At 39.4% G+C, this 17,090-nt stretch overlaps 1 protein-coding gene across 1 annotated transcript in view; it reads left to right on the top strand.

Annotated features, from left to right (window-relative positions):
• PTPRN2 (protein tyrosine phosphatase receptor type N2) overlaps nt 1-17,090 on the top strand; it is a 612,734-nt gene that overhangs the window by 220,813 nt on the left and 374,831 nt on the right. The window contains exon 6 of the mRNA XM_068146020.1: nt 10,425-10,896. Within this exon, the coding sequence (XP_068002121.1) occupies nt 10,425-10,896 (472 nt within the window). The remainder of the gene's footprint in view (nt 1-10,424; nt 10,897-17,090) is intronic.

Genomic DNA, 17,090 nt, shown 5'->3' with positions numbered 1-17,090 from the left:
TCAGTTTTCCTTTCTCTCAAGACTAGGTGTTCTTTCTTACTCCACCTCTGATTATTGTAACTGCACTAACCAAGTTCTCCCAAATGAGTTGAGTCAGCTTCACCACTGTAACTGATAGCAATTTTCTCATCTGGAGCATTTTACGTTAGTTTAGGGGTGGATTTTATCATGAGGAAGGAGAAAGAGTGGGACAAAGGTGGTGCCATTTTCATTGGTTGATCTGAAACCCGTCTCAGAGCATCTGAACTGCATCTCTTCAAAAAGCTGGTTGAACTTCCCTGTGGATTCTTACTGATGTTTATGGTGCTTAGAGTAAACTTAGTGCAATCATTGAGCAGATTTTTACATTACACATCATGAACTGTGCCTCAACAGTTATGAATCCTTATTGATCATAAAGGAAGCCAGTTAGGGTTTGTATGTATATTGTACAGATAAACAGCTGGGAAGATAACTCACAACCATTAAATCTTGAGTATTGGCTATGTGAAAAAAGCACAGAAATGCCTATTTGAGAATTAAACCAAAATTTTAATGTCCTAGAGAAAAATCCGTCTTGCTCCAAGATGGAATTTAAGAACTTTATAAAAATGATTGAATGAAGGAGTTGCATATGACAGGCCCTTAAAACCCTCTGTCTTTTGCTCAATAAATGTGTTTACCCAAAGCACTCTATCAATTTAAAGACTCGATCCTTTCCCCCAAAACAATAGCATAGGCTGTTTGCATGAATGCAGCAGCCTTAGTTAATAAATATACTAAAATTTGAGGCAAAGAAAATGCAGACACAGAACTACTGCTGTGTGTTAGCCGCAGCAGCTTCCAACAGCAGGGTAAGTTGTATCAACTGTTCAGTCATGGTCTAACTGAAATGTCACTATTGTTGTAAGCTGGAAGTTTCCACTTTCACTGACTGGCATATATAATACCTCTGATTTATGGTGTGTTGTGTCATTAGGTATTCATTTAGGGTAAGAGAAACTTGCAGGCACTGGCACGATAGCTTTGGGGATGGATGACTGACCACCTTCATGGCACTTTTCCTCCGCGCTCTACACATGGGTGCTGACTGTGGTGAGGATGTCCTGCTTTAAATCACTGGTTTTAAGAGACAAGAAAACTTGCTCAAGAAGTGTTTTAGTGGGTCTGGTGCTGTCATACAAGTTCATAAATAATCCATATGGCTGAGACCTTCTGTGGGGAAGCCTGCTGTGATAATACCACCCACCAACCTTATCGAGTGTTGCCATGGAGATGGGTACCCTGAAGCCTGGGGGAGTAGGATAAAGAGGAGAAAATCTGGAAATGAAGTACATATAGAAGCAAACTGTACAATTCTGTTTACTAAGGAGCGTATTTAAAAATCAGACATTGAGTCACGTGTGTTACCTGGAATTTGAATTACCTTTTTGTTTTAAAAAAATGAAAATGATCTTAAAAAATTAGCCATCAATCATGAATTTTAAATGATCCTGGAGATATTTCTCTATCCTCTGCAAATCAAATGCACCTGCTGCTCTTTAAAAAGAAAGAGGAAGGACAATGTGTTTGTTCCCTGGTTCATTGGGTCATTAATGGAATAATATTTGAACAAAAGAGAAAACAGGATTTTTCCTAGTCTAGGAAGCAGGAGGGTGGGGAGAAGTAAAACTTAATAATTTGAAAAGAGTAGGATGTAAAGTAACTGAAAGAGCTGCATTTGATGTAGTCATACGATTTGAAATTGAAAATGTTTATCCAGGCACTCTAAGTGCATGCTTCAACAAATTCTTGGTACCTTATTTTTGTATTCCTTGCAGGGATAAATTGTGAGCCTCATTAACAATTGTAGCAGAATCTCATCTTTTTCACTTTCTTGCTCATTTCTGATTAAAAATAAGGGCAAAACAGAGGTGCTGAAATGTAGAATTGCAACTTTGGGGCCTTTGCCTTTCTTACAACGTATTTTCTTTCCCGTATGTATTTACCTCTGTCACTTCATTCCTGCTGTCAGTGAATAAGAGATGTATCACTGCTCTGGTGGCTTTGATACCTTACCTGTTCTGAAGTATAGCTGAATCCTGCAGAAATGTAACACTTCTAGGCAGATTTCCTGAGTGAATTCTGTTTTCTTCCAAATATATCGTTAGAGCACTCTGACCAAGAGTAAAAGGAAGGAAGAAAAAAGACAAGAAGGCTCTTGTTTCTTAGGCCCCAAAAGTATTATTTAGTATCTTAACATCAATATTTTTAAGTAAACTGGTCTTGATGTTTTTACTTTTTATTTTCATTTTCCACATCTATGATCAGAATAAAAACCACAGAGCTTCAACATTATTAAGTAGACAGCGCTCATACAATGATGCATAGCCTTGTAAGGGAGACGTGGCAAAATCTGATTCCTTTGTTCAAACAGCTGCCAGCTTGATACAACAATGACAGAAATAACACTATTAAACTTAAATCATGTGATAAACCCAAATTCCTGTCGTGTCTACCATTTATTGCAAGAGCTGCTTTAAGTGATTTTTTTTTCCCCCCTCAGTATTTGGACAGTATCTACTTTAGGCTGTAATTTAGGCAGTTGATAATAACTTTGATGGTGGATAAATAGCAGTAGATCAGAAGATGTGGTGGGTTTGATTCTTGAGGATTACGGTTGTAAAGAGCATTTCACTTTAGTTGAGCTGAGAAAGAGCTGTTCAGAAAATGGGCACTTGGTGGCATTTGTTACTTAAGCATTAGCTGGTGGGGTTTTGTGTCAGGTTTTTTCCCTGCACTTGAACCTGATGAAGTGTTTACCATTCACAGAAGGCTACATTATCAATATTTGTGATTCCTTTTTACCAAACCTGGATTTAGTATGGAAATGAACATGTATCTAGGACCATACACATAGTGAGAAAGCATGGTTTATCATATCTACTGAGGGAAGAAATGCACAAGCTTCAAATCACATGTTCTTTTCCCTGCTCTTCTCTCCACTTAGCAAAAAAAAAACCTCTCATAGGAAAAACAAACCAAAAATAAAACCCAAAACCCAGCAACAACCCAAAATCTGAAAAAATGCTACATTGTTGGTATTTCTACAGACGCTGAGAAGCAGAGGTTGTTGGGTTTGAAGGAACAGCACACTGCTGTATTACTAAAGCTAGGCAGTTGTTAAAGGAGGTCTTGCTCGCTTTGCTGCTCATGTAAGCCTTGCTGGTGAGTTCAGTGAGCATTTTTGTAGCAGGGGCATTTGGGGAGCCTTGAGGAAATATTTAAATAAAGGAAGTGGAAAACACAAAAACCAAAACAAAAAAAAAAAATAAAGCAAGCAAGCAAGCTCTGTCCACAGCTGCTGCAAGAGCAAAGCAAAAATAATTGTTATGGAAATGAATACCCACATTGCCTACAACAGTTGTGTCCACCACACAGCCTGCTACTTTTTTTCCTTGCATTTTAATCTCCCAGTTCCACTCTGGGGCTGGGCATTCCATCAGCTCCTCTGGAAATCCTGAACACACTACAGGAATAAGGCAGTTGCCCACTATGCATGTGCTAGTGCTGCATTTCTTGCAGGGGTTTCGTGGGTGGGGTTTTTTTGATGGTTTAGGGTTTATGTCTAGAAGATCAATGTGATTGCTCGTGTTTCTTCTCCCTGACTTGGCCTCTGAGATTTTCAGATTTGGGACCAATCCGCTGCAAAGGTCTTCCTCAAGCCTACTACATGGTATAGCGAGAAAGAGAAAATTATCTGAGAGTCCTGAGGGATGATAATCCATTTTCTGCAGTTTCTTTGATTTTTAAATCACTTGCAATGAGTTTCAAGGTAGATTTGATGCGTAAATATTGTGATTGCAGAAATCTCTGAGTCTTAAGTAGTCTTAGGTTTTCAAATAGAATCTTTACATCAAAGAAGTCACTAATAAAGTTTTTTTTTCAGAATCATGAAGGGAAAAAGAAATGTTAAGATGTGACTGGTTAGTGGCAGAGGGATCAGCAGCACTGTGTCACTGAAAGGGGAGAAGGTAAAACAATCTGTTTGTGGCAGAGTCAGGGTTTTGGGGTTTTTTGGCATCTAGAAAGGTACAAGGTTAGACAAAGCATTTGGGAAACCTTATACTTTATGACCTTACACTTTTTTTTGTCCTCAGTACAAGTGGAAACCTTCCACCTATTTTCCCTTTTCAGGTGCAGGGAATAGTACTCATAACTTTGCTGGGTTGAGAATAATTTGTTTGCTGCTTTTTAATTGCTCTCCTTGAAGAATTAGGATGTGTAATTATTATTAAAAATATTATTATTTATTTTAGAAAATCTGAGTGCACAAGTGCTCAAAGATGTACCCTGATCTTATCTGCAAATAATAATTACTGTGATTAACTACTAAGAAATTACACAGTCATTGCTCATTTTAATCTGGAGCTTTGATTCCAAAAAGCGAGGACCCGTATTTATCTAGCACTGATTAAAATACAGTACTGAATGAAGATCATCAGAAATTGATTTGAAGGCTGGCTGCCGAAAAGTCAGAAAGCTTCCTGCAATGTATACATTTAAGCTCTGCTTATATAAATGTAAAAGTTAATGTTTCCTATATGTGGGATTATATACAAGTAAGAAAAATGTAATTCATCTTCTGCATAAACACTTTCATAAATATACCAGGAATAATTGATAAAGGAGGGTCTCCCTGAAGCTACAGAATTGCCTGTCTACTGGCATATCTATACAACCACCATTAGAGTAATATCTGAATGTCTCTCAAGGGTTGATGTATCTATTTACTTAATGCCACTACAAAGTAGGGAAGAACTAATACCTCTGCCTCACAGATAGATGGGATAGCGTTTCTGAGGTCGTGCAATAGTTTTTTGGGAGCACAGACTAAAAGTTAAGCAACCAGTCCCAGAAAAGCGCTTCCATCTTTTGAAGCATTCTCTCTATGGTTCTTTTCAGTAATAAAAAACATTAAAGTCCTCTTAAATAAAGTCAACAAAACCCAACAAAACCAAATGAAACAACCCCAACACTCAATAAACACACACCCTGAGTAGAATTCATTTGATCAAATACAGATGTTTATGTTGGTACAAGTCAGTCTAAACTTAATTGTTTCATCAGTGAGGAGAAAACAGGAATTTCCAAGTTGGGATCCAACTGTTCCAATTTAAATCTATCAAATAAGACATTCTGAATACCATCCTGTTGGCTGGCTTGCACAAATTTGGTGTGGACGGCATGTTTCTCTGGGAGGACTGGTACCCACACATTTTGAAGATCTAACAGAATCTAACAAAGTCTAGTAAAATTGCAATCAGTTTGTTTGGGACATAAATGCAGAGTCTGGTGCTCTAATGTGAACTGTGATTTCATTTTTGAATTGATAATTTGTCAAGTGAAACTTCTAGTTGCCAGTGTTGCGATCTTCAATTCTTAGACCTAACACCTTCCTCTACCTCCAACCTGTCAGTTTATGTAAATGTAGTGACAGAATTTCCACATAGAAAAATTAACATAAAATTATAATTTTCCTTCTCATGCAGCTACCTTGTAAAGATTAATTATTTGTACAATGATGTGAAGATACAAATGCTGTGGAAATGAAATTATAAATTATGTGTGTCAAGTCTGGAGGCTTGGTTAAAAGGGAAGTTAATTAATTTCTAGTAATTGCCAAATGAAGCATAGATTGATAGTTTTAAAATCTCAAATACTGACTGGACAATAAGATTTGCCTTTCCCCCACCCCCCCACCCTCCATGTCATCTGTTTGGAGTTTTTTGCTTTGGTCACTTATTCTGCAGGCTTGCTCTTTGTCTTTCAAATGAATAGAATAGAATAGAATAGACCAGACCAGACCAGGTTGGAAGAGACCTTCAAGATCATTGCATTCAACCTATCAACTAATCCAAGCCACCTAATCAACTAAACCATGGCACCAAGCACCCTATCAAGTCTCCTCCTGAACACCTCCAATGATGGTGACTCCACCACCTCCCCGGGCAGCCCATTCCAATGGGCAATCACTCTCTCTGTGTAGAACTTATTCCTGACATCCAGCCTAAACCTCCCTTGGTGCAGCCTGAGACTGTGTCCACTTGTTGTGGTGCTGGTAGCCTGGGAGAAGAGACCAGACCCCACCTGGCTACAACCTCCCTTCACATAGTTGTAGAGAGCAATAAGGTCTCCCCTGAGCCTCCTCTTCTCCAGGCTAAGCAACCCCAGCTCCCTCAGCCTCTCCTCACAGGGCTTGTGTTCCAAACCCCCCACCAACTTCATTGCCCTTTACTCACAGTTCTTCAGGACACTGGGCTGAGTAAATATGAGATGATGGAGCTGGTACAAATTTTCAAGTGTATTCCATATTTATTTTTAGGTCATGCTCATCAAATGAGAGGGTAGAATTCAGAAAAACTTGTTTTACCTAACCTCTGTGTGAGTGTGCTGGTGTTTACATTTCAGGACAGTGCAACAAAAAAGGTGGGGTTTTGTTTGGTTGGTTGGGTTTTTTTATAAAGGGAAAATATCTCATAGAATCATTGAATCATAGAATCAATCAGGTTGGAAGAGATCTCAAAGATCATCAAGTCTAACCTGTCACTCAAGACCTCATGACTACTAAACCGTGGTACCAAGTGCCACGTCCAATCCCCTCTTGAACACCTGACCTTAACTCAAGCAGTTGTCCAGCAAATGACTGGTTGATTTCAATGGGCTTATAAAGCAGTGTTGTAGAGAGGGATGCTGCACATCTCTCTTCACTTGTACTTCTTTGGGTAAAAGTATTCTCAAGATTCATATGTCAGAGTTATAAATATATTGAATTGGTGTTAACGTGCTGAGCTTTTGGCAGATGAAGATCTCCATGTTTCTATGTAAATCGTCTTTAGATAATGAGTTAGCTCAATATACCAGCATATGCCTACAGAAAATGTGTTTAAACATCATTTACTGAAACCTTAAGTAACAGACTTATTGACATATGAGCAAACTGTTCTCAGGCAAGAGAAGCTGATACATCCTAGTATAGCTACCAGCACTGATCGCCACGCTGCGCAAGTTCTACCAGCTGCTGGGGCTTGACTGTCACTTTTTGTCTGTGATGGCTCAGGAGGAGCTGGGGTAGGGGCCCCATTGGCATTGATTAGCTTATTATCCATGATTTTTCTCTCCAAACTTTTCATCCTTTATATATGGAGACAAGCCAGGTTATCATGTAACCCAATGTGTAAAACTAGCACCCTTTTTTTTCCTCCTTTTTTATGACAAGCTAATGATGAATGCAGAGGAAAGAGCATCCATCACTCCTTCTGCACCAAAGGAAACTTTGTTTTAACCCATAACATGGAGGTTTTTCAGAAACAAAGAAAACAACCAGCAGTTAGTTATGAAGACTAAAGGCAGTAAGTGCCTCAGCAGTACAACAAGCCACAAAAAATGGTAAAAAAATATTCATTCAGGAGTCTGTTGGAGAAGGCTGAAGGGTAGTCATGCAGCTGAGATTGTCCCAAAGGAGATCAAGAATGGGTGCAAACATTTGGAACTTTAAAGTTCATTTCCTAAACAGTAACTTACACATGAAACAAGGTAGCATATTTACCCTCCCTCTTTTTTGTTTTGGAGAGGTGGGATTTTTTGATTGCTAGAATATGCTGCTCACAATCAAATCCCTGTCAACTGAGATTGCAGCAGTGAGATTACTGAATGGTACACAGTCTTGTTACACTGCAGTTTCACAGCCAGAATTAGGAGGCAAAGACATCACTAGTTTGATCAAAGCTGACACTGAAGACCCCTTTTGCTTGATCAAGCTGTTGATGCTGCAAACCACAGGGTGTTAATTAACAATCTTTGCCATTTTTACTGCTCCAGTGTAGTTCTTAAGTGGTTTCAAATCTATTGTAATTCTCAGAAACAAAACAGGAGATAGTTACAGAAAATTATTAGTGAAGTAGTAGGAAAGATGAGATGACTGTATTGTAAAGGCCTGTTGCCTTAAACCTGTGAATCTATAGAAAGACTATGGCTTGGTACTATCACATTGCTGCAAGAAGCACTGGATTGTTCCTTGGGCTAGTTTCTGGATTCTGAATTAGTCTTCAAGGTTCATTTTTTAAGCATGGTGTAATATCATTATCTATGGTAAGTGAAAAGGTCATTACCATCTGGTAGAAAAGGCTTTTGCTTCGCTATTGCTCAGAAAATTGAATTCTTCCATTAGCTTTACTTATTATTTTCAGACAAATCTAACACTGAATTTGGAGCAAAGTGTGTTAATACCATGTCTGCAGCACATGCACACTTGTAAGTAGAGTTCTGCCCTTTTTGCTGGCTTGAACCTGGAAGCCTGCTAAGGTATCCTACTGACAGTACAGCACTGTATGAGAACAGCAGCTCACCAGGTGAAAGAATTAAGGCTTTGTTAGCATAGGGCTGGACACTTCAGCTATGATAGAATCATTTAGGTTGGAAAAGGCCTTCAAGATCATTGAGCCCAACTATTAACCCTACTCAAACAAGTCCACCACTAAGCCATATCCTCAAGCACCACACTACACTGCTTGTAAACACATCCAGGAATGGTGACTCAACCACCTCCCTGTGTAGCCTGTTCCAGTGCCTGACAAACTTTTCAGTGATTTTTTTTTTTCCCCCTAATGTCTAGGCTAAAGCTCCCCTGGTGCAGCTTGAAGCTATCGATGCTTTAAAGACACAACTATACTGCTTACATAGCTCCATCCCAGGAACTTCTTCACTGTCTTCCACTCCATGACACCCATTTGACTCTCAGGTTATGACCTGTCAAGCTGCTGAGAGGCTGCTTTTTCGTGACAGTGGTGCAGCTGTGACCCAGGACTTACATCCAGTTTGCGTACAATCACTTGGTGGTTTTGTTGCATTTTCTTTCTTGATTGTGCTGGTCTGCAAGGGCAGGAAATCACAGATCTGTTAATGTTAAAGGATATTTGGAGTTGTTAAATAGCTCATCAAAAGTCAGCCCACATCCCTTGACCCTCATCTTCCAGGAGTGGTTCGAGATTGTCTGGTAGTTTTGCTCCTTCTAAGATGTGATTTATTAATAAAGCTTTAGAGGCAAAAGAGACAGCTGGATGGATATAGGACAGAGATCCACATTAAGCTATAGCTACAGAGGCTGGATTGAGCTGACTTAATGTCTCTTTGTGGCTGAATGGGGACTGTCCTATTCACCCTGTCATGTTTTTCCCTTTCCCAGCTCCTTGTTCTTCTTTTCCTTATCCCCCAAAATTCCTGCAAAAGGTGGAAGGTAGAGAGTCCATACATGGGAAAGGCAGTCAGTTTATGTGAAATCTCTGTAAACTACTTGATATGTCTGGGACTGCTTTGTGTTAGAGGATATCCTCTATGATTCCTTCTAGGAAGTAAATATCATTAGAGAGTTAATTACCCCATGCAAAGACCCATTGAAAGGGAGAGATAAATACCTGTAACTACTAGTTTTTCACAAGTAGGATTTGCTTTTAAGTATGTAAACAGCATTCAGCTTGTATTTTGACAACTGCCTCTCCTCTTGGTATTGATCAGAGCAGTGGATACCCTGCAGCTGCTGCACTGAACCGGAGCTACACTGCTGTTGTTTGATACAATTCCCAGGGGCCATTAAAATATTTCATATACAAAGCTGTTTGATCTCTAGCTCTGTATTATTTGACACTGTCTTAGTCTAGTCCAATTTATTGACATTAACAAAATGCGTTTCTATGTTAAAGACCACCTGCCAACGTCAAAAGCCTCGTGTTGGTGGACCACAAGCCAAAGAAGCCCGAGTGCCTTTTTTCCTGTAATAAAGTTGCTTAAGCCATAAATCTACAAATCATGATGTGGAATCATAGAATGAAACCCTTCAGTCATTTCTCAGGGGAAAGTTAACTCTCTTGGAACGCGAGGGTTATGAATACATATTATAAAATGAACTGAATGTTATCAGGAGAAATAAAATTGTTCAGATGCAGAGCAAAATTATTGTCCATAAGTAAAGAACTAGATAAGACCTAAATTATTTCTTTTTATTCACCTCTGGAAGAGCTTATCAGCCTTACATCTTTCACTTTTACAAACTTCATTATAAAATATATCAATAATTGTTTTTTTTCTAGCCAGATTCTGCTAATTTCTCTCCTCTGCTGTATATAATCTCTGTGACCTATATATGTATGTAAAAACTTCATAGACAGTTCACATCAACTATGAGTTAGATTATGCTCTATGATATCTTTCTCTTGCTTTTCAAGAATTTTATGAACTGCTTTACAAACATTTCCCATTTTGAAGTCTGCAATCTACACGTGCACTACAGGCTAATTATTGTTTTCCTGGTTGGTAAAACTCTAAGGGCTATGCCTGTGATTCCTGCATACCAGTGATCATTACAAAGCAATAATGACCCAGTCCTTTTTCCCACCTTCTTCTCTCTTTAGAGCTACATCTATAATGATCCTATCAGGTACTACATGATGCAAAAATCCAAAGAGCGAGCACCTCCTGTGGCCCATGCATCAACATCCCATCAACAGTATGCTGAAAATCTCCATGGGAGGACCCTCAACCAGCCTCAGCCAGACAAGTTATCACTAGAGTCAGAAATGGGGCTTGACCAAAAAACTCTGATGGCTGCACTGCATACGTACATCACTCAGAACTTGTCAGCACAAAGCAATGATAAAAGCTCTCACAGCAGGACTAAAGAGTCTCACATTTATGCTGATAGATTCCACTCTTCACAAGTCAGTCCTTTTGATGGAACTTTTGCCAAAGGAAAAGAAGATTTTAAAATGAAGAAGCTGTTCCAGCCAAGACCTGCATTTGGAGTGCTGCGGCCAACCCCTGAGATGCTGAATCAGAAATCTTTGTCCCAGGATAATCTAAGGGACCCTCTGAGTGCAGTGGATGGTAAAGATGATATTCTCTTATTTTACATTGCCTGGTTTACCTCATGTTCACTAAGCATTTTAGGGGGGGTGGGGGGGGAAGAAAGGCATTCTGGTTTGTCTGCTATTGTTGTCAACTTTATATTTACCATAAAACTCACAGTAATAACGTTCACCATTCTCTCTCCTCTTTCCCTGCAGACATTCTTCCCTACCCACATTCTTCAGCCTACCTTCCATATGCATGCAGAAATGTATGTCACCCAGCGTGATGTAACATTTATGTAACTGGCTCTGTTTTCAAATCATTTTACAAACAGCACCTAATTAAGGGTTCATCTTCACTATCAAATCTGGGTTTGTACATGCATCCCACAACCATAGACAGGTTTTGTTCCATTTCGTTATGTTGAACTAGAAATTCAAGGACCGTGGGTAAAATTCAAGGTTAGACATAGAAGTTAGCAGTGAAATAAACTATAGTGCAGAACACAGAATGAGGAGGAGGCTTATCAATTGTGCAAAAAAGTGGACACACTAATACAAGAAGGTGGGGTTACATCTAGTTTTGGCTAGACATTCTATAACAACCCATTTACTGGATTCCTTGCTAAGGCTGTTTAAGAAGGACCAGATGCTGATTTATTTTGTATATGATAGTTAGACAAGTACTTAAATGAAGGTAGGGTGTAGGGCTGCAGCCAGGGGCTGCAGGCTGGCCTAACTTGCACAGGTAATGTGATAAATGGGGGGGCAGGGGCATCAGTATCTGCTTGCTCAGCACTGTCCTGATGGCTGTGTAGGAGCTTGTGTGAGCCACCGCCACATCAGCAGTAAGATGCAAAAGCCAAGAACTGAGTGGCAGAGAAGCTGCTCTCCACACCTTAGGAGGATGCTGATGGTTGTAAGAGATCTCCAGCCATGTTGTTTGCTGTGGTGGATGCTTTGCTTTGCTTGCTTCTTCCAAAGCCCTCAAGTTTCATATAGTGGACAATAAGAAACAGATACTTAGGGATGTTGCTGCTGGGACACCATCCCTGGAGGTGTTCAAGAGGAGATTGGATGTGGCACTTGAAGCCATGGTTTAGTTAGTCAGGAGGTGTTGGGTGACAGGTTGGACTTGATGATCTCTGAGGTCTTTTCTAACCTTATTGATTCTACGATTCTATGCTAGTGGATGCTGCAGTATACTTTCAAGTGTTGCTTTGTGAGACAAGATGGTTCTTCATGCCATGGCTGGGGATCAGCCAGAGTTTAGAAGATAACTTGCATTCACTTTATTGTTTCTTTAAACTAATCTAACTATTGATGTTATTACAGTGGTTCAGAATTCTTGAAATCAGAAAGAATGCATCCTCAGCTTTTGCTAGCCATCTGTTACACTGTGGTCAACACTGTCCCAGTGGCTTTTGGTGGTGTGTAAGAAGGTTTCTTTGACTCACTTCTGTAGTGATTATCATCCATAAAGTTTATAGAAAACAAAACAAAGCAAAAAACCCAAACAACAAAAAAACCCCCATCTGCCCAAACAAACAAAACAATCAACCAAAGCAACAACAACACCACCCCCAAACCCCAAACAAAAATATTAAAAACCAAAACACCCCAAAACCCACAGAAATGTCGAAGTTGCAGCAGAGGAAAGATAATGCTTGCAATCTAAAGGATGCTCAGAAGCGAAAGCATTCTTGGTATGGTGCCCAGAGATAATAGGTTTCAAGAACAAACTATAATGTAAAATCAAATCCAGGTGGCATCGTAAGTCTCTTGCACAGGTTAGACAATTTTGTTGCTAGACTAAAAACAAACTAGACACATGCTGGTTTCATTATCCTCCAGCTGTTCCACTTCACCTTTCCTAGTAGGAGCCAACCGGGGGAAAAAATGCTTAACACTTAAAGGGAATAACGTGTTTCACAATTCATTGGCTTGCACTACTTTGACTTCACATACATAATGTGCCCTGTAGGAACTTCTTCCATTACATTAGCTTTTAAATGTTGCATAGACATAAAATTATGAATGGTTTGAGTGTTGTTTCCTTTGTATTTGTGAACCGCATTATACTCTCATGAGGAAATGGTGAGGACAGACCCCAGAGGATCTGTTATGTAAAATGCCTTCCATTGGGATGATGGTTTGGATTCAGATTTGTCAGGCTGACCACTCCATCTCTTTCTGCTTTTAACTGTTCTCCAATCTCTCTGACTCATCAGGATTTTCATACATGTGTGGGTTTTTTCTCCTTCCACTCTCTAAATCACAGAACTTTTCCAAAGCTGGAAAGCATGGGATGCAGTCACATGAGCTCAGCTCTCTGCTGCATCTGATAGAGGTCTGCACCAAGAAACTTAACTGGGAGAACAATCCAGAAGGTACTGGGCAGATTAGCACTAAGAATTGTGATAAGACAGTAGCAGGTAAATTAACTAATGAGGTACCCTGAGGGAGAAATACAAGAGAAGGAAATACAAAATGTTTTTACATTAGCTTTGGAAACTTACCTCTAGGAGTAGCCTGATGTGCCTGAGTACTTTTGTAGTTACTGAGTGTTGTGGTTTAACCCCTCAGGCAGCTAAACACCATGCAGTTGCTTGCTCACACATCCCCTGCCAGTGGGATGGAGAGAAAATAGGGGACAAAAGGAAATTCGTGGATTGAGATCAAGACAGTTTAACAGGATAGAAAAGTGAGGGAAAATAATAGCAATAATAATGATGATAAAAGAGTGAGAATAATAAAACAAATGATGCACAATGCAACTACTCACCATCTGCCCACTGATGCCCAGCAAGTTTCAGAGTAGTAGAGCCTGGACATCTTTCATGCCATTTTATATGCTGAACATGACATCATATGGCATGGAGTATCCCTTTGGCCAGTTGGGTCAGCTGTCCTGGCTGTGTCTCCTCCCAGCTTCTTGGGCTCTCCAACCTCCTGACTGGTGGGGTGGTGTGAGAAACTGAAAAGTCTTTGACTTAATATAAACAGAGTTTAGCAACAATTAGAACATTAGTGTGTTATTACCATTATTCTCATCCTAAATGCAAAACATAGCGCTGTACCAGCTACTAGGGAGAAAATTAACTCTGTCCCAGCTGAAACCAGCATGCTGTGCAACAGTGGAGTTGTTAATGTCTTCTGCACCAGCTGTGTTTAGAATTTGGCTCAGTTTTATGAAATTTGTTCTAGTCTACTTATTTTTTTTTGGTGTAATACATGTTGCAGAATACATCTCTCCATTGTTTTGGAAAGATCACAAAATTAGTAACTCAGATGCCTTTTCAGAAAAGAACAAACTTCCATGTCTATAGAGCATAGACATTTTTTACGTCCTCTGTATTGTAAAGCTGCAGTCACCAATCCATAAGGTGCTCAGTTGCTGAGGATAGCAAATATGTGGTAGGATGATGGGACAGAAGGAGACAGACCACTCTGGTCATGAAGTTAGAAAGACTCTTTATGTAGCCCTCCATTTCATCAGGCTGCTCCAGGCGTTTTGGTGACTGTTACTTTTTGTGTACTGAAAACCAGATCCTCATGCTTTGTAGCTTTGCTTATCAGCTTTGGTCTTTGGCATTTTAAGTTACACCTGCAGTTGTTCAGTAAAGGTAGCATATAATGCCTCAGTTTTACTGACACAAGTATTTGTGACTTCGTTTGATGACCTGCATCCAGGTATCATTGTCTAGGGTAGGAATAGCAGCACTGAAGGAGCAGGAGGCTCCTCTATAATAGGTTTACTTGTGAGCTAGGAGCATATACAGCAAGCCTGGTAGTATAATCAGGAGCAGGGCTTGTAGCCATTCATTTTCTCATGTGATTCCTTGCTCTGCTCCTTTGTTTCCATTTTGTTTGAGATTGAGGCTGCTTTGTTATTGGCTATAGATTATGTGGAAGCAGATTGGAGGGCTAATACTTACCTGAGGTGATAGGCACGGAGAAAAGTTGTTTTGAAAAAATGAGAGGGGAATTAGAAGGCTGTATTGACTGTGTGTTGTTGAGTAGCTCTGTAGTTGGTCTTGGCAGCTGGCTGTGAATCAACCAAAATAAAAATCTTGTAATGCTACATTAATATAGCTCTTTTAATGATATATGCCCTGAGATATAATGATCTGTTAAGATTTGTCTTTGAATATTGATGTTTTAGTGGAAAAGTTTTAGTTTTGATTTGGAACTGACACTGTTCTTTGCTAACTTTATTAGCTCTCCTTCAATAATTTAGGGTTTTGTATGATTTTTTTTCTGTCAGGTTTTTTCCTGATAGTTCCTAAGCAGTCACAAGTCTTCTGCAGTTACCTGGCAGTGCTGGTATTTCCTGCATTGCTGCTCTGGGTAGCATCTTTCCCAAATGGCCATCTTCCAGGTAGCTGTTGTGCTTCATGAGAAAAGTCTCTTGAACTCAGTTTGATCAAGTCTAGTGAAACCTTTTATTCCAATTTGATTTAATTTGGTCTTGTAGATTACTTTCCTAAAGAAAACCACTTCATCATTATGTTTTTATTAGATTATTAAATTCATAGCGGGGGGGGAGATGCAATAAGCTGAAACCTTCTCTTTAGCCTTTTTCCTGATGGAGTTTTCACTTTTGAACACCTACTTTTTAATTCACTTTTATGCATGCCTGAAAGCTGACAGCATGGTCCCAAAGTCTTCTTTGCAGAAACCTGTCCTGCCACAGGACTTAACAAGGATGCTGTTACAGTAAAGAGCAAAAGTTGGATGTTGCTTTCAAACTGCTTATATAGGAAGTAATACATTCAAAAGATTTAAAAGCAATTCACATCTTCCTCTTCATATACAATATTATCTGTGTGAAAGAATTCTCTCGCTTGCATGCATATGTGTGTTGAATTCCTGACCAGCATCAATATGCAAAACAGAGGCAGGACTGAAAATGGCTTTGGTGTGCTACAGTAATCCCTACCTTTACTGTCTTATATTTCAAGGAACATTGGACTGAGTTTTGCAGTTATATAGAATGATTGTGAAGGATGTATGTAATATATGCAATCAGAAAACTACCTTCCCTGAAGAACTCTTATGCTACACCTTCTAACCTTTAATATCCATTGTCCTTGAATTTCCATGTCATCAAAACCGTCGTCCCATCGAGACTGTTCTGTTGGGGGTTTTCTAGTGGTTGATTGGTTGGGTTTTGGTTTATTTTGATTTGTGTGTATTTGTTTGTTTGTTTTGTCTCCCCTGAATATAAGTCCACTTGGTTTTTCTAGCCTGGAACATCATTGTAGTGTTTTTTATCCTCAGTGTGACTGGTAAAATATTTATAGCTGACAAACCAAAACAGTGAAGTTGACTTGTGACAAAATGTATTTCCCAAGAGAAATCAGTATTGTTTAGAAGGTTTGTGCATTACATTTCCATATATGTAATGGACACAAATCTGTATCTGCTTCCAATTCAAGAGGATCTCTTTGATTGAAAGGCACAATATCTGACTCTTTTTTTCCCCCAGAACTTTGTATACTTTATATAGCTATTTACCTTGCAAAACCAAATTCACCTAAGAAACCTCATCGCTAATAAACAGTAGTACAGTGGTGTTTGTGCTATCTTAGTCCACCTAAGAATGGTTAAACTACCTTAACATTTGTCTTCAGTTTTTTTTCTGTCAGTTTAGAATGGGAAACAACACAAAGAACAAGTGACTATTTTATACCCCTCTTTCTATGACAACTTGCTAGGTTGTAGTGGCATACATCTCCTGGTGCCTGTTTATGGACTCAGTTTGTTGTAAACTCCATTTATAATACTGTGTTCTCTGTAATGATGGTCAGTAAATGGGGATGTATGTTTTGGAAAACAGATGGTCTCCATGAAGAAATAGCTCTCTTTTAGAGAATTGTGTGATTGTTTTGGTTGGAAAAGACCTCTAAGATCATTTAGTCCAACGATTATCCGACTCTACCAAGGCAAAAATGTGTCCCTTAACTCCACATTTGTGTCCTTTAACCCACCCTCCAGACATGGGAACTCAACCACCTCTAGTGAGCCCATTCCAGTGTTTGAGAACCCTTTCAGAGAAGTTGTTTCTTCTAATGCCCAATCTAAACATCCCCTGGTGCAACTTGAGGTAATTTCCTCTTATTCTGTCACTTGTTACTAGGGAGAGGAGAAAAACACCCACCTTAATAAAACCTCCTTTCAGGTAGTTGTAGAGTGTGAAGGAGTCCCCTGAGCCTCCTTTTCTCCAGG

Source organism: Melanerpes formicivorus, unplaced genomic scaffold (genome assembly GCF_026170545.1).
Source record: "Melanerpes formicivorus ecotype bairdi unplaced genomic scaffold, bMelFor1.0.p_v2 SCAF_13, whole genome shotgun sequence".
Taxonomy (NCBI): Eukaryota; Metazoa; Chordata; class Aves; order Piciformes; family Picidae; genus Melanerpes; species Melanerpes formicivorus.
The sequence above is the reverse complement of the archived record's forward strand: the minus strand, read 5'-3'. Positions and strand labels throughout refer to the sequence as shown.